Source organism: Pelophylax lessonae (assembly GCF_965119305.1).
Source record: "Pelophylax lessonae genome assembly, chromosome: 1".
Classification (NCBI taxonomy): Eukaryota; Metazoa; Chordata; class Amphibia; order Anura; family Ranidae; genus Pelophylax; species Pelophylax lessonae.
This window is the reverse complement of record NC_138768.1, coordinates 188,502,737-188,521,262: the sequence shown is the minus strand read 5'-3', so window position 1 is coordinate 188,521,262 and position 18,526 is coordinate 188,502,737. Positions and strand designations below refer to the sequence as shown.

General features: G+C 39.1%; 1 protein-coding gene across 4 annotated transcripts in view; it reads left to right on the top strand.

Moving 5' to 3' along the window:
• The window catches only part of SEMA6A (semaphorin 6A), a 304,176-nt gene that overhangs the window by 173,250 nt on the left and 112,400 nt on the right, over nucleotides 1-18,526 (top strand). For all 4 annotated transcript variants that reach the window (XM_082243679.1, XM_082243678.1, XM_082243677.1 and 1 more), the window contains exons 10-15: nucleotides 4,605-4,822; nucleotides 8,485-8,616; nucleotides 9,834-9,989; nucleotides 11,372-11,548; nucleotides 14,093-14,233; nucleotides 15,565-15,645. In XM_082243679.1, the coding sequence (XP_082099805.1) occupies nucleotides 4,605-4,822; nucleotides 8,485-8,616; nucleotides 9,834-9,989; nucleotides 11,372-11,548; nucleotides 14,093-14,233; nucleotides 15,565-15,645 (905 nt within the window). The remainder of the gene's footprint in view (nucleotides 1-4,604; nucleotides 4,823-8,484; nucleotides 8,617-9,833; nucleotides 9,990-11,371; nucleotides 11,549-14,092; nucleotides 14,234-15,564; nucleotides 15,646-18,526) is intronic.

The window sequence follows — 18,526 nt, the reverse complement described above, 5'->3', positions numbered from 1 at the left end:
CTTTTTTTGGTTTGCACTGGAATCGGATCACATGGGTGTTCACACCTATGCGATCTGATTCCTGCACCATTTCACAGTTCACACTGCGATCCAATCTGGGGGTGTCTATAATTTTACATTGACACCCCCAGCGATTTGCAGATCTCAGTGTGAACCACTGTGCAATTCTGGTGCGATGCTGGAACCGGCACTGATTCCCGCATTGCACCAGTGTGAACCGGGACTGAAGCCCAACTCTGCACTTTGTGCACACCCCCCCCCCCCCTCCACTGAAACCCTTCCCATTGAGGTCAGACCCCACCGTGCTGTTTTGTTTTTTTTTTCTTTTAAAACTCTGTCTTTAGGCTGGACATTTCATGCACTGGGTCCTCTTCGGTCTTTTCCAGGCAGTGAGCAGAGTAGCTTGACATCAGTGCTGAGCTGTGTATTCGTTTGCTGGGTGCTTTTCTTAGGGCGCAAGGACATGATGCCTTCACCCACCTGGTCCTTTTGTTAAAGACTTAAGCAGACCATAGATTATGCAATTTTCTTTTCTTCAGCCATGGGTTGAAGCAAATAAAATCGCTTAATTCCCCCATCAACACCGTCATTGTTAATAGGGGAATCCCCCAGGCAGAGCTACTGTAGGATTCCCATTAGTCAAAATAGAATGATTAGGAAATGGTGATCCCCCCCACGCTAAAAATTATTGTAGTATCCTGTATCAAAAAACTTAACACAATGCTGCTACTTCAAATAATCAAAAAAAGTAAAAAAAAAACAAAGTGAAACATTTTATCATATTAATATGTCCAACACCAGTAGCACAATACACCACTAATAATATAAAAGGAATAGTGATTTCAATATCACCCATATATCATATTAAGTGGACAATCCAAACGTATATAATTATGAATTATGAATGTCCTCGTGAAAAATTGCAAAAAAATGATTAAGTAATAGTGAGTCAAGTGAAGATCTTTAGAATAGGGTCACCAATAAGTTCCACCACCCCTTTGTGTCTTCACACCCCACACCCCACTCCCCTTACCTGGCTATTGTATTCTGACCGATAATTTCCATGACTATCAGAACAACTAAGCAGTACCTGCTTCTTATTGGATACAGACGATGTTCGGTCAAAAATTTGACAACAGACTCCTTTCAACAAAAGATGATCGATTGCATTTATTGAACAGCGCAATGCTGGCAAGACCACTTACTGACTGAATTTCGACCGAGCCAGTATAAATCATCCAAAAATTTAAGCTGGTGTATGGCTTAAGTGGAAAATTCTGAGAGCAGCGTTTTTTTTTTAAATTCACAAATTATATTATTCAGATTTCAGTTCACTTTTAGCATGTTAGTTGATGATTTGCAGTTGGTTTCTGGGAATTGTGGTACATTGCACTTCCTCATTTCATTTTGTACAATTATATTTTAAAGTATAGCCTGCAGTTCACGTGTAGCATATCTTTAAAAATCTCTTCCTCCACTGATTTACACTTTACAGGAAGACCCCCTGTGGGTAGTACGGAAGCATTTTCAAATGCTAGGTCAAACACCCATGACCTTGGCTATGTAACCACAGCTTAGCTAGTAATACATTCTTAAGGGCATTGAAACAGTTTCAAGAACTTTCTTTTAGAATTATAACCATATAAACATTTCCAAAAAAAGAAAAAACCCCACAACCTGGTTAGTTTTGGGTGACGCTCAGTGGGATTTGATGATCCATGTATTGCTATAGAATCATCATGTCATTGGCCCTCTAGTGGTTTGTTTTTAGGGATATATAGAGAATGAACACAGTGGGGAGTCAAGATGCTCTGCTCACAGCTTATGATGTGGAGTGGCATTTCTACTGGGGTCACAACTTTGAAGCAAATACATTGCAAGTGATCAAACATAAAAAAAAAAAATAGGTATACTAAAATAATTTTGTGTTTATCCTTCTGCTTTGTACTTTAGACAGTAGCAACATGCTATACTAGGACTATTTGTTTAAACAAACCCAACATTGTAATGCAAGATGTTGGTTTACTTTAAAATATATGTGAACCCTAACAATTAACTTCCTTTTACTTTGTCCCTTTTGTGTTTTTATATACAATTTAAAGGGTTCAATAAATGCAAAAAAGACTTAATTGTATGAGAAATTCAGTGTTGTCCACACTGAAGTGTTCTCTCAAGCAGTGTTGGGTCCATTTCAAATGAACGGTTAGATATCAGCTTTTAGCTGCGAAAAGAGGAACTTATGTACTGCAGCTCAATGCAGACACTTCATCCCTATGGCCCCATTCACACACTGCGTTTAGCAATGTTTTCATCAGTGGTGGCTGGTGCATTGGGGGCGCAGGGGTGCCGCCCCCTATCCATGCATCCGGCCCCCTAATCTACATGCAGGGCGCCGGACGCATGGATTCCAATGGGGTTTTTTTTTTTTTTAAGCATGTGATTCGAGCCAGAGGTTCTAATAGGCTTGAAAAAAGGGTGGGCTTGGGGCGCAGAGTACTGCACCCTGAGCCCACCCAGTTGTGTGACAACAGCGAATGAATATTTGCTATTGCCACACTGATTCTCCTCCCAGCCAATCAGGAAGCGGGTCTTGATACCCATTTCCTGATTGGCCGAAAGGAGAGGTCATGCTATTGGCCAAGAAGGAGGAGGAGGGAGGAGATGCAGTGGCCCCCGCTGCCGGGGGAAGCTGTTGCCGGAGATTTATTTATTTCAGGTACTTATATAGCGCTGTCAATTTATGCAGTGCTTTACATATACATTGCACATTCACATCAGTCCCTGCCCTCAAGGAGCTTACAATCTAAGGTCCCTAACTCGCATACATACATAGTAGGGCCATTTTTCTTTTTTTATACAGGATCCAATTAACCTACCAGCATGTCTTTGGAGATGAAGCTGATGGGAGGCTTCTAATGGGGCCAGGCAGGATTCCACCATGGTGTGCGTGCGGGCTGGTGTGGTCCGGGGGGGGGGTATGGTGTGGTCCGTCTGACGCCCCCCCCCGGCCGGTGGAGCACCCTCACCACTGGTTTTCATAACATACGGTTTTGTGCATTTAGGAAAAATATATGGTTGACAGCGTCTAGTAGCGATGTACCGCAGCTATCTGTATATAAACGCAGTTAATCAAAGTACAAAGAAAAAAATAAGTAAACAGTTGCTATACAAAAGGCAAGAATTTACTACCGCAGCTAAATGCAGCTGCGTGTAATTGCAAGTAATCGCACATAATCACAATGTGCAAATGAGAAAACCTGCTTTTACCAGCGGCACAACAACCGCCCATGTGAAAGGGGCCTCAGATCTCTTTTACATGGGGTATACTACAGCATATGACCGGTGTGAAACCGTTTTTACCCACACAGGTGTTTTTGTGCATCCCCACACAGACAGTCCCATTGATGGTAACTGGGACGCAGTGACTACAGTGATACAGCTGCTGCTCCCTATTTGACACCTATGTGGGTGCATTTCCCAAAATGCGTATCCAGATAAATGTCAAATTGGGAGCAGCCAATGTGTCTCTGCAGCTGCTCTGTCCCAATTGACATTGATGGGCCTATCTAAATGCGTGGGCATCCCCATTAGCGTAAACACGGCCCTTATTCAGGCATACGCTGGCCTTTCCAGCTCTGCCTAGTTTTTCTTTGTGAACTACAGAATGTCTTCCCCCCTGTGTTATGGAGATGAAGAAACAGGGAGGTGTTAGTCCTAATGCACCTCCTATCCTAGGGTGACAATACTGCTCCTCCATAACTCTACAGTACAGTGAGCGAGCAGTGTCTCCCTATGACAAGAATTATGTTAGTCTTTATAGCTAGGTGGAAACAAAGAAAAAAAAAAGCTAAAAAAAGGAAATTGCTGCAGCTACCGCATCTAAGGACTGGTAAGCTGCAATATATTATGTTTCTTTGTTCTTAGGTTTAGATACACTGTGCGTATGCATGCCTTTGACAAGACAGGGTGTTATGGGTGATATCACAACTACAACAGAAGGTAATTTTTCAAGCTCATCCCACACATATTGCAGTGAATATGTAGCACTTGAAACGATTAGCAAAACAAGCTTATAAATTCATAAGTGCAAATGCTAATTCTGCATAATCTTTAATTAAACCAAAACAAAATACCGTTAGGATGACTTCAGCGATGCAAATGTCATTGAGACTCCCTGCGTATTAAAATATAATGAGACAGTGGTGACCAAAATGAATTGCAGAGCAGCAAGATTTGTTTGGGGGTAATGAAGAGAAAAAGGCTCAGAAGATCCTAAACATTACAGAGAGTGGAGCTTTGGAAAAGCATCCGGCTTTCAGAGTAATCTGCTCTGTAAATGCAGAATGTGCTTTTGTCTGTGGAAATGGAAAGCTAAGCAGTCTTTCTTGAAATTAATTTATATATTGCAGACATCTGATGTAGTGGGGGATTTATTGCACTGCCTTAAATGACACATTCTTATCTCCTTTAACACATGGCTTTGGCACTGAATTTTCCTTTTGGTGGCTGTTTTTTCCCCTCTAGAGGATTATAGAGCTTTTGTATCCCATTACACACCCTGGCATTTTCTGACACCCTGGCTGAAATGTTGTGTTGCTCTGCAGGTGGTGTTTCCAAGAGTTGCCCAGGTCTGCAAGAATGACATGGGGGGCTCTCAGAGGGTGCTCGAGAAACAGTGGACCTCGTTTCTTAAAGCTCGATTGAACTGCTCTGTCCCTGGTGATTCCCATTTTTATTTCAACATCTTGCAAGCTGTTACCGATGTCATCCATATTAACGGCCGTGATGTTGTGCTAGCCACATTCTCCACACCCTACAACAGGTAAGTGGACACTCTTCAGGCCTTTTCATTGTAAAAAAACATCTCACCAATAACTGTAATGAATAGTGGTTTTCATTAGCCCTAATTGTATTTCATTTTTTTTTTAAATTACCCAGAGTTCCCAATTATTTGTAGTGTAACAGGCATGGTTATGCTGAAAAATATACTACTTGCAGAATCATTATGATATGATAACATGACACAATGGCTGCAGTATAGTAAATGTGTAATATATAGGCCCCTTTCACACTTGTGCGACTTGTCCTGCGACTTGGGACTGCTAAGTCACATGACAAGTCATACTCCACAATTTCCAATGAGTATAGTTCATATCTGGGCAACTTAAAGTCACAACAACTTCAAAGTAGTCACTGCGCTACTTTGGTCCGACTTTGATCCGTTTTGAGGTCTATAGACCTCAAGATTTCACAGGCATCGCTTCAAGTCTAGTGAAAATCTTGGTAAAATCATGAGACTTTTAGGTTGCACAAGTGTGAAAGGGGCCTTAAAGGGAAGCTATAATAGTCTGGGATCAATTTTTATTTGTGCTTTTTGAGGTTTACATTTCCATACTGATAAATTATATCTGTTTCTTATACATATATCACAGAGCATTTACTCTGTTAAGCATTTTTTGCTTTATTTTTTTCACGTTTAAAAAATCATTTTAGGCCTAAAGACTGCATAAAACCCCAAGGGGGCATATGCATGTTCAGCTCCGGCCCCTTTACCCAGTGGCACCCACTATCCCAGTCCTGGGCATGCTGATGGGTGTGGGCAGCCCAGGATACATGGAGAGGAGGTGGGGTGGGGGGATTTGTGGTTGAAGGCGATCTTCCTTTTCTCTCTCAATAAAAAAAGAGTAGGATAGTGTAAAGTTTGAACCCCTAGTGCACTTATATTGTTGTTTATATCTCCTCTAAGGAGATTTACCCTCTCTATTTGAGCTGGTGAGAATTGTCATCAAAACCAAAAAAATGTGGGGAAATAAAATTTTGTTTTTCCGACAATAGCCGAGGCTAAAGCTCAGAGTGGGGGGACCCTGGGACGCTGAAGACTGCGTAAAACCCCAAGGGGGCAAATGCATGTTCAGCTCCTTCCCCTTTACCCGGTGACACCCACTATACCAGTCCTGGGCACGCCGATGGGTGTGGGCAGCCCAGGATACATGTGGAGGGAGTGGAGGGTTTGTGATTGAAGGCGATCTTCCTTTTCTCTCTCAAAAACAAAAAGTAGGATAGTGTAAAGTTTGAACCCCAAATGCACTTATATTGTTGTTTATATCTCCTCTAAGGAGATTTATCCTCCTATTTGTGCTGGTGAGAATTGTCACCAAAACAAAATGTTGGGAAATAAAATTTTGTTTTCCAGACAATAGCTGAGGCTGAAGCTCCCAGTGCGGGGGGACAACTGTTCTGGTGACAACAAACTTCCTGTTGCGTCTCTGGGACAGGAGGGAAACACTTCCCAACAGGCAAAAAAAAATGGCAGTAGTTCTAAACCTTTCCTATGCTATTCAAAAGTAAAAATGTATGCCGGGACAATACATAAACTTCAGTTTTATTGTCCTGACTATAATAAACAAAATACTTACAAAACCACTTTACATCCCCTTTATGACTATTGGATAGTTTAGAAAGACATTCAGTGCCATTATGGCGGAATGGGTTTTGTTAAAAGTTGAACATTTTCAGTAAAGCAGTGCCAAGTATTGACCCTCACGACAACAGAAACAATTTCAGTTTATTGAACTCAGATCAATAAGAGGGATTTTAATTGGTTGCTGTAAGTTACTGGAATTTCACATTGCTTTTTGCTTGAAGGACTTCACCACAGTAGTGGTTTTATTAGTGTATTATTGTTTGTAACCTCAATCATAAATCCTTTGATTAACGTGCCAAATTGTAGCTATTATGGCGAGACAGCGCATTTTTGGATTTTCATGGAGCAGATGTTATTGATTTCAGTATGAATTGTAAACCTATTGGCAGAAATGGGGCATTTTTTGGATTGATTAGTAGAACAGCCTATATGTCCCAGTTAGTAAGAAGAACCATTTTATTTTTTTGAGGAGTATCTGAGTATATACTGCATCAACCAATATTTAACTCTAGATGGTCAATATATGTAACCCTTTACCAAACACCTGTCCGAATCGGAATTTAATTTATTACAATTTCTAAAATGGCCAAGCTTTACCCGTGCAAACTGGCAAGGTGTGCCTCGCCACAGTAGCACTTCCAAGTATGAAGGAGCAAGCCTGCCGTGTGACAGATCCGGTGCTTAGTGATTTATTGAGCACTGTCACATGGGGGTAAGAGATTGTGAGTATTGTGTAAGCTCCAACTAGAGTGATTAAGAGCTTACACGGAGCTTACTTTCCTTGCTAAAAGGAATGCAAGTGGAAAAAAAAACAAAGGTCAGTATGTGCTGTTTGGGTGGTGGGTGGTTAACATGGCCCTATTACTATAAAAAAAAGTAAATTCGCAGTGTTTTATAACCTAGGGCACTGGAACATTAGGTAGAAAATTATCTTTTGCTTGAAAAAATCCCAGGTTTACTCTATATTCAGAGCAAGTTTTGTCATTTACTCATAGAAACCAGTCACATTTTAGCATAAATCATTTTTTAACGCTCAGTACAGTGAAACATTGCTGGGCGCTATGGATTGCTACAAATTCGTACATTTCTATTTTGTGTAATGATGCATTTTGATGCAGTGTTTGCACAGTGTAAAATTCAATTTCCAGCTTCCCATCCTATGATAATTGGGCCCATACTATAGCCAAGAAAGCATCCCTAATGAATAGACAACTTCACATAGTTTTATATTTGGTATATTCCTGGATATCTGTAGTAGCAGGAAAACATGCCCATACTTGTTTGCACCATTTGTGTTTTCACAACATCGCAGGGAAGTGCTGAATCTGTTTTTTAGGTTCATATTCATAGCCCTTTTATTTATTTTTTTTTTTTTTTTTGTGATTCTTACAATTAAAACAAAATAAAAAACATTTCACCAATAACTGTAATGAATTTTGATTTTTATTATCCCTTATTGTATTTTTAGTCACAATTGGGTATGGACTGGTGCACTTTAAAACATCCCGCTGTTTGAAATCATTAAAAAAAATCCTGTGATCTGACCTACTTTTTTGGCATTAAATCCAGGAATGTCAAATGATGTAATACTGATCATGTTTTAATTGGGCGCTTTAGCATTAAGCTTCATTCACCACAAGTCTCCATTGGCTCTGTGGCACAGTGGGATTTTTGTGAATTAGTGCTAGGAACATGTAGATAATATCTACAGGCCAACATTTCAAAATAATAGGCCATAATTCCAGCAGCCCATTACCTACTGTGCAAACCCCATGGCAGAGATGTTTCCTCAGGGGGATTTCATTCTTTTTAAGTTCGCTGTAATTAGGTCTTCTTTATATAGAATTCATTTAGGAAAAAAGCTGCTAAGGGGAGCTCGGCTGGCGCTACATTTGTCTGTTTTGCATGGGATTGCCCTGAGTTATCAATAGCTAGGGGTCATGGAGTTCAAGACTAAGCTTTCTGGGACAGGAAAGCTTCTATAAAGCATGTGTTTCAGTCACAAATTGTATGCATAACTGTGGAGTGACTAAGAAATTCTGGGAAATGTCACATTGCAGCATCCCAGGCTCTGCCGTCTGTGCTTATGACATGGCTGACATCGCAAGTGTGTTTACGGGGAGGTTCAAGGAGCAGAAGTCACCAGATTCCACGTGGACCCCGGTCCCTGATGAACGTGTATCTAAGCCCAGGTAATGCATTGATGCATGTAGTCAGTAACCAAGTAAAGAAATCATGATAAATTCCCTGTCTAATTTTTGTTGTTAAAGTATATCTAAAGTCCCATTTTGGATGGAGCGTGGCTTGTGTTACTGTCTGTGTCCCCATTGGTCAGATTTACCTTTTCTATTTGTGCTAATACAAACTTTTTCAATGGGTCACCAGAACAGGAAGTGACCAAAAATCTTCCAGTTTGGTTCCTTTTTCAGTGGCAACTGCCTGAGTTGAGATTTCCTCCCATCTCCATGTCTCCAGGACAGGAAGTAAAGGGAAATTTCACACAGTATACAGACAGCAAAAAATCCTAGCGGGTATTAACCATACCCTACTCCTTCCAAAAATAATTATTTTTCTTTAAGAGGGCATTTTATTGGAATACAGCCTATATTGGCATGCCAATATGGCAGATTGTCTGCAGGAACACAATCTTCATGTGTAAAAGTAGCCATAGAAGATTGGTTTTTGTTTTTTTTTGTTTTTTTTCTTTATTTTACCTTGTTTTAACATTTCCCTTCACAAGGTGCTTAGTAATGTGCACAAAGCTCTGCATGCACAGCTCAATGTACATTCTCGGCATGCCTTGGTGTCAGGAAAATCAAATGCTTGTGTACATGTGCCAGAGTTACTACACCGAGGCCAACAAGTCCACTATAGTTACAGAACTTCTTTTCAACTGGCTAACTTCAGCTTCCCCATTACTCTTTTATCCCAGCAGTGCAGTTTAGCAACAGATGTCCAGAAGTGGCCAGAAGATGAAAGCAAAAAAAAAAAAAAAAAAGGCAGGAACTAGCACAATTTGTAATGGCCAAGGCTTAGTGCCTCTCTAATCTTTCTGCTCTAAGCATTGCCCCACTAGTGGTTTATAGTAAATAATAGTCCTAGTTGTGCAGGCAAAATTATTTTTTTTTTCTTAATGTACAACAAGGGTGGAATTCTATTGGTTTACTGTCTTTAAACTTTGAACTATTAAAGAGAAGGCAGCCTTTCCATTTATGTAGAAGACCTTGTCGAATGATTTCATGAGAATTACATTTTGTAAAAATATTATTTTCACATTTTTAGAAACAGGCAATGATATCTAATTCTCTTTGTAAACAAAACTTGCTGAGGTTGTGGTCAGGAAACCAAAGTTAGCATGATCCTTTAATTTACGTTGTGTGTCATCGTCTTTTTCCATTCTGCGTTCCAGACCCGGCTGCTGTGCTGGCTCCGCCACAGTAGAGAGATATGCCACATCCAATGACCTTCCAGACGACACCCTTAATTTCATTAAAACACATCCTCTCATGGACGAGGCGGTGCCATCTATTGTAAACAGGCCTTTGTTTCTCCGGACTATGGTTAGGTGAGCAATTACTAGAGGCATGGAGCAGATCTCTGTGCATGCATTGCTATTCGGAAATACATTTCAGGTACTTTGAAGGTCTGTAAACATCTCTGCTGTTCTTGGCCTTTTTCCAGCGTGAACTGATGAGAGCGCAGGGCAGATGCCACAAGCGTCCCATGGCTGCTTTCAAGATATAAAATGTCATTTCAGCTGTGCTAAAACCAGATGTTAGTGAAGATAGAGATCAGGAGGTTAGCGTGCCTCAGGTGGATTGGAATGGGCTAAAACTTTCAATATCATACCAACATATTTTCCAATTTATTTTTTAAGCCATTACCCTCTGTCTCATGATGATTATCATGATTAATAAAGTTTTATATAAATCCACAAACACTGGTAATCAGTGGCACTGAAGCCACATCTCAGGAGAAGGAGAGAAAGCAGCGTGCAAGATATAATGTTGCACTTATTAAAGCTAAAATATTTTTGAAACTAGGGATAATGAAGAGGGTTAACTAAATAATTTATTAAGGGGAGCAGCTAAAGCTAGAAAAAAAAGAGAACAAGGGTAGCGTTGATGTAGTAATCCTTCCATTTTATGGAAATTAACATTAATTCACGTTGGTTCTCAAAGAAAAAGGATTCCATTATTGTTTTCCTTTTACTTTTATACATCTTTTTCTTTTTTTTTTTTTAAGCCAATCTGATTTGATGATGCTTTTTTTAGCTTTATTATATGCTATTTGTATGTAATCTAATGGTTTTAATAAATGTTTCCTGACAAATTCCTAAATTTTGAATTTGCTGACAGCGCCCTACAAAAGAATGGTTTTCCTTTTAGATAGATTGCTAATCTAGCCTTTGCTATCTTCCAGAGCTATGGCCACTGCAGCTATCCAACACTTTGGGGTGTTTCGGATGCCCCCAACTGAAAGTGTTGAAGATTCTGTTAATATTTTCTTCTCAATATCCCTGGCAGAAAACCAAGAAAATTCATAAAATGTTATTATTGTCACCAAAACAGATGAGGGGAAATCTAACAGAGATACTTTTTTCAGTAGCCCGTATATAAAAGTGGGTTTCCAATCATAAGAACTTGGCCAGTGAGAACATGGCAATAAAAAACCAGACAGAAGTTTCAATCTTCCCTTATGCAATACAAAGCTTCAAAAAATAAAAAATTAAAAAAAAATTACTGGAGTTCTAATTTAATCACCTTCCACCTAAGTGAAATAAAGAGTTTGGGGAAATTTTTCTTTATTTTGATTTGGTTTTATATAATGCAGGCTTTGTCAAAAACTTGAAAATGGCAGTTATTTTCTTTAGGGTTTATTTCTGTACCTACATAATCAAATTAAAGGTGACATTATTTGACTCCAAGATGTTTTGTTTTTCTCTAGGTATCGACTAACAAAAATTGCGGTTGACACTGCTGCTGGCCCTCATCAGAATCATACAGTGGTGTTTCTGGGATCGGAGAGAGGAGTTGTTCTCAAGTTTCTGGCGAGGACGGGATACAGTGGCTTCCTTACTGACAGTCTATTTCTGGAAGAAATAAATGTTTACAATCCCGAAAAGTAGGTTTTCCTTATATACATCCCTCCTCTGTTGTCTTGCACTGCTGTTTTTCTGCCACAGAGAGGGAGTTTTCCGACACTCTCAACACTGTTTAATAGTTGCAAAACAGTCCTAAAAATCTCTGATAAAACTCAATTACTATTTTATGTCCTATAAGTACATTAAGGATGTGTATCCAATTAGAAAACATGTTGGTCCTCTTTGTGTGCAACTCTCATTTGAACTCAACACTGACCACATGCTCACCCATGTATTTTTAAAGCAAGCAAAAAGCCCCAAATGTCTGTCTCTCTAGCTTTCTAGGAATGATTCCAAATTCAGTTAAGGGTAATGTTACATTTTACTGAGAGCATAACATTTTATACTAAAATATCATATATTTAAGGACGAGATAAAGTAACCACAATTCTATGGGCAGTAAAAAAAAAAAAAAAAAAAAGGTTGGCTGTAATTTTAAGAAGTACTAAACCTAAAAGCAATCATTTATTATATAGCAGCTTACCCATTCTTGGATGTGGTGGCTGCATTCTTTTATTTTTAGGCTTCCTTTTCTTTAGTTTCCCCAGGTGACCTTTAAGTCTGCTACTTTTCAAAAGAGCAAGCTCTCCTGCAGATGTAGCAGTTACAGGGATGAGACAAACCATTTATCACTGACAAGGGTGCTTACAATGATTAACCTTTATGTAAAATGTTTATACCAAAAGGAAAAACAAAAGTTTTTGCTCTAACTGCTTAAAAGTATTAGCTGGAGTTTGTGTATTTAAATCCGCTAGAAAATCTAACACTCCCCTCCCCAAGATTAACAGTGCTGCCGTCCAATGGTGCCCCAGTGCTCCTTCATCCAGAGTGGCGGCACTCTAATACAGGAGGTGTGATACTGGCCAGATAACCAGGTGAAAACAGGAGGGAGGAGGGGGACAAAAAATAGCGCAGCCACCACATCCAATGATTGGTAAGCTGCAATATGTTATATCTTTGGTTTTGGGTTTAATTAAGACTGTGTTCCCAAAACTGTGAGATACATATCATTGATGGTATACATGTGTGGTGATCAGAGAGCATCACCTCTAAATAAAGGCCTGAGCTGAACCCTCAATGAGGACAATTCAGGCCCACGTCCATCTACTATATAGTATTCGTTATAAGAGTTGAATGGGTCCATGTTTAACAATGTGCATACCATGGTGAAAGCTGAAAGACCTTGCAAGAGACCTAGTTATTTAAACTGCCAATCAATCTGTCTGACTCTCTGTTCCCAAGCCCAGACAGAAGTTCCTTCATTTTCTGCTTTGGATTGGAGGGGATATATAGGGATTTTTATAACTTGACACCAAGCTAAGATATATGGCTCCGATAGGCTAGCCAGGTGATATATGTAGCTGCAGAGACTTTACTGAAATGTATCTGTACAATGACATGCCAAAGGTTGATAGTGGACACTGTCAACTAGTTTGAAAAAAAAAAAAATGATGTGTTGAGAAGTAAGCAGTCACAGGATAGATTTATTTAAAGTGTGTGTGAAAATAAAAAATGAAAAAACATATGCAGTACATCTCTGCAATACATGCACATTTTCTTATAAAGACCCTGCAAGTACAGAAAATACCTCTTTATCTGATAGAAATGAGCCTGTTCTGGGCTGACAACACACATCATTTTGGTGGCCTAAAGCCCCGTACACACGAGTAGAAATTCGGCCGGGAAATTTCGTCCGACGACCGATCTGCCGATTTTCGGCTTGTTAGTATGGTGCTTCTGACAACCGACTCCGACTTTTCGGCCGAAAAAATCCTGGTGTGCAGGCTAAATAATTTACCGTCAAAACACGTCCGATTTTCGTCTCATTAGTACAGATTTCGATGGGGAAAAATCTTATGAGCAAGACTAGGCATGCTCAGAGATGAAAGAACACAAAGAAAGCAATCCAACACTGGACATCACTTCTGAAGTAGAATTCTGTCGTACGGGAAAATTCGTGTGCAGTCTAGAGCACATTCCAATCAACAGACACCACTCTGGACAAAAGACGGACGACCGGTCGACGGAAATTAGTTGAGTGTGTACGAGGCTGTTGTTATACTGCTAAACTATTCAACCACTCCCTCTCTCAAATCTCTATAGCATAAGTAGTAATCTTTCTGCCATTCAAGATAAGAACTATAAGGGCTAAACAGGCTCTTAGAGATAGCCTTGAAAGTGTGCAGAGGACATGGGACTGCACTAAATTTCTGACGCGACAGGTATGTTTTGCACTTATCAAACAGATCTAACAAAACACGTTCAGAAGTATATTTAACAGACCAAAAGAGAGCGAATAATAATATAAATATATAATAAAATAATCGATTATTTAAACCTATTAAATAATAAAAGTTCAATTTAGGGTTTACAAATATGGTAATAGTAATCAACTAAAACCAGTTTGTTTGTTGTTTTTTTTTTTTAATAATTATTAAAGAATATAGTCCTGGAAAAAGTAAGATTGCAAAGTATGCCATCGCTGCTAACATGACCTAATGTGCAATGTTTTTTGACTCCTTTAGATGTAGTTATGAAGGAACAGACGACAAGAAGATTATTGGGATGCAGCTTGACAAGCAAAACAGTGCTTTGTATGTAGCATTTTCTACCTGTATCGTCTGGGTTCCACTTGCAAGATGTGAACGACACATGAAGTGCAAAAAGTAAGCGTGCTCCTGTAACCTTAACTTTGGCCTACAATACTAAGGTTTCTTTCAAATATTAGTGTCTCGGATCATTGGCAGAATCGCTGCAATTCTGCACACAATCCTGAATCATTGGGATGCCCAGGCGATTCCCGTGACTTGCAATGGCACCTCAAACGTATCGCGATTTTGCCACGATTGTCGCCCGATGAATCACAGTAAAATCATGACAGAATTGCGGGACACCTGCCACCCAAAAGAAGTTCTTGTACTTTTTTCGGGCGACGGGCATCCCCGGGAGTCTGTTTGCATGATTTTACTGGAATTTGTCGGGTGAAAATCGTGGCAAAATCGCGGCAGGTTTGGGGGGCCATTGCAATTCATGGGAATCACACAGGCGTCTCACGATTTGCAATGTTTCGGGATCGTGGGCAGAATCGTGGCAACCTGAAAAGCCAATATGTGAACGGAGCCCTAAAGTAGAGTACCACATTATTATTATTATTATTATTATTATTATTATTATTATTATTATTATTGATAAATATATATATATTTTTTTTATCAGGTTAAAATATTTATTAAGATGTCAAAAAGTCAAACAACCATCATATAATATATATACACACAGTTTACGTCAGAAAACATTCCAGCTTGACACTACTAAATCTCAAATCTCATAAATTGTAATTTTCTCCGTTATGGGCCAGGGCTGGCACCCATGCACAAACCGGACACTAGGGCCACCATAACAACATAACAATAAGTATACATGCTTAAAACATTTGAAGAGCAAAAGTACACAGTTTTCTATGGTAAACATATCTATTTGTATGATAAAGTATTTCACAGCAATAGCCTGTCCATGACTTAATCTGCTGGAGACAAACCAGGAACAGCCAACCAGCCTTCCCACATCTTTTCAAATGTGGAGGAGCTACCTCTATGCTGATAGAGCAGCTTTTCTAATATTATTATTATTATTGAAGGGTTAGATCCCTTCTTGGTTCATATTACTGCCATAGCTCCTGTTGGGGTGATCTGTCCAAAAGACATAACAGAAAGTGAGTAGAAATTTCCCTAAATCAAATTTTAGATTTTCCATCAATTTCAGCCTTGATGGCAGTAATGACCATGATGGACAGGGTTAAAATAATTTGCTTTAGATACAAAGTTGCTTAGTCTGACTCGATATGGTTTTCATCCTTTATTGCTCTTGTTGCTCATTCACCACTTAATTATTGCAAACTAGGTACTGGTCTGAATAACCCAGCATATAGGCAGCATGAGCAATCTACAGAACTGTATTTCTGTAAATTCTAATTCTTTAATATCAATTGTTTTTCTAGGACTTGTATAGCTTCCAGAGACCCGTACTGTGTTTGGATGCGAGATGCGGGAACTTGTTCACAGCTGACACCTGGTACTAAGTAAGTTGACACAAATCAACTGATATAACTGTTCCAGAGGTTATGGCAGTAAGTGTTTTAATTGGCTATGCAACTCACTTTGTCTCAGAGCACTGACTGTTATGATACAGTGGTAATTATAATAAAAGAGAGAAACAAAATGAATAACATACAGTCAGCCTGACACAATGAGCCAATGTTTCCATTTTGCATGAGAAGTCTTTGCTGGGAAATCTGAAGAGAGTAAAATGTGTAAAAAGAAAAAAAATTGTCCTTGACGAGCAGGTGCCTCTGAGCCAGCTATCTGTGATTATGGAAAATATAATGGGACTTTTCAATTCATCAAATAGCTTCAGAGGAGCCACTTGTTGCACAAATGGAATATGCAATTGAACAGTACAACCAAGCAAACCTTTTTGTGGGGTACTGTTAACACAGAGGACTTGTTGTTTTCAAATAAGTAAATATGGTAATGGTCCTTTTTCTCTAATTTGTGCTTTATTATACAGTTCTAGCTGGATCCAATTTTTTTTTTTTCTTGCTTTTACTTAGCATTAGGAAAGTCAAGCATAGAAGCCAGTAGTAACAGAGATCACAGAAGACACAACCATCACTGCACTGCTTTTGCTGCTACTTGCCCACCTTAGTTTATTTTGTTAAATGCTAATGAGTATAATCGTCAGTATTTAACTAGCATGTTTACTTACATTGGCCTCTCATACTGTCACCTTGGCATGTTGTTATGCACTCAAGTCTAGTTGATTCCCATTTGGAAACCTGATACAGCAAATATAGTACTATTAGATCCTGCTTGCAGTGTTTGACACAAAAATGTTCTGGCAAGTGGCAACATACTTGTAATTTGCATTGACTAAAGTCATCTTGCAATGCACTTAAAAAAAAAAAAAAGACCAGCCTAAATCTTCAGTGATTGTAGATACTGTTTGGCACAGTAAACTTTTCTGATCATGAGCCAACTCTGAATTAGAGCTACTGTTAAAGGTTTAACGTGTATGTCAAGATAAACACTTTTTTTCTAATGTTGGATGGAGTTTGAACGAAACTCCTGTTAGGTTTTTACGGTTATCCAGGCTCCCTATTCTGCTGACAATGGTTTCACTAACAGGAAATGAGGATAAATATGCTACAGAGACAAAGACAGAAATAAAATCTGGTAGAAAAGACAAAAAAAGAAAAAAGAGGGGCGCACCGACCTAGTGCATTACCATAAAAACTTTTATTAAAATATTAAAAGGTGTACAATATACTCACAAGACTGGTGTGGTACAACACACATCAAGAATAGCATATACAGTCTCCAAGGTAGCCAGGTCCCAATAGTGACAAATGGGCATACAGATAGTCGCATGGGGCTGCTGTGGCTAGGCTGACGCGTTTCAGGGGCGAGCCCCCTTCCTCAGAGCCAGAAAAGATGCTGCTAGCAGCATCTTTTCTGGCTCTGAGGAAGGGGGCTCGCCCCTGAAACGCGTCAGCCTAGCCACAGCAGCCCCATGCGACTATCTGTATGCCCATTTGTCACTATTGGGACCTGGCTACCTTGGAGACTGTATATGCTATTCTTGATGTGTGTTGTACCACACCAGTCTTGTGAGTATATTGTACACCTTTTAATATTTTAATAAAAGTTTTTATGGTAATGCACTAGGTCGGTGCGCCCCTCTTTTTTCTTTTTTTGTCTTTTCTACCAGTGGTTCTGGATACCCTTGATCCTGAAGGGGGCAGCAAGACCAAACAGCTCTCTTTACATCTGAGTTTGTAGTGCACCTCTTTCTACTCCATCAGACAGCACTTAAGCGCAGGAGGTTTTGTTTTTACTTGAAGAAATAAAATCTGACCAGGGTTCTAGCCTTCTGCTACTCCACTATGTTCCAATACCTTCATTCAGTTTTTGCATTATAAAATAACAATATAAAGTTATAATAAATTATTGCGCTGCTGAAAAGTTAGAAAATGATTTCTATACGAACAACCTTGCCCTTGCGTTTTTGTTATCACGGATATGCGCAAAATTCAAAAAACCAATAAAATAATGATGAATACTGATTAGTAAAAAAGCATACAGAAAACATTCATACAGTGACTAAATCCTGGTCTTTATACACTTCCAGTGCAGTCTTTCACATTATACTTAGTGTGATCCCAGATTCCCAGTGCTAAAACACTCTTCAAAACATATGTGCAACCACCTTAGAGAAGATAGATGTGCCCTAGACAAGTTATAGGTCTTAAATGACTTAGAAAAGTCCACCCTGCGCATAGCGAAAAACAAATATAAATCTAAATAATACTGCCACTGCTGCTCATCACCAAGTGAAAACCAATAACCCAGTGCTGAGACAGTGTAAATCTGAATATAATGACAAAGATATATGTAGTCCAAAAAATGTGCGAAAAAATTTAAATATGTAATATATCCAATCCCAGTGATAAATTGAACTATGTTCAATTAGACAGGTGCAAAATGATTGAACAAGTAAAAAATAGAATATATATAATATTTAAGCAGGTGTCCAGTGAAAACAATTATATAATAATTTAAGCAAGTGTCCACTGAAAATTTTTCAAAATATCCAGTGCAAACAATGATGTGATCACACTATCAAGTGAATTCAAGTGGTTCTTGTGAATCAAAAGGTGCCCTTCCCCCACACGTGAGTCCACTTACCAGAATGTGTGAACCCCTTAAGACCTTATGGCCCAGGGGTCTAAAAAGCTTGGCAAGTGGATATTAACTGGGGCTCCTTTAAGATGTCCTCTCCTCAGATGCAGGTATATGAAACAAAAAGAAACCCAGATAGTGCAGTATGTTCTAATAACTTTAATAGAAAATAAAGGCTTCCAGATAATGCACTCACAATTTATAAAATGTATAAAGGCTCAT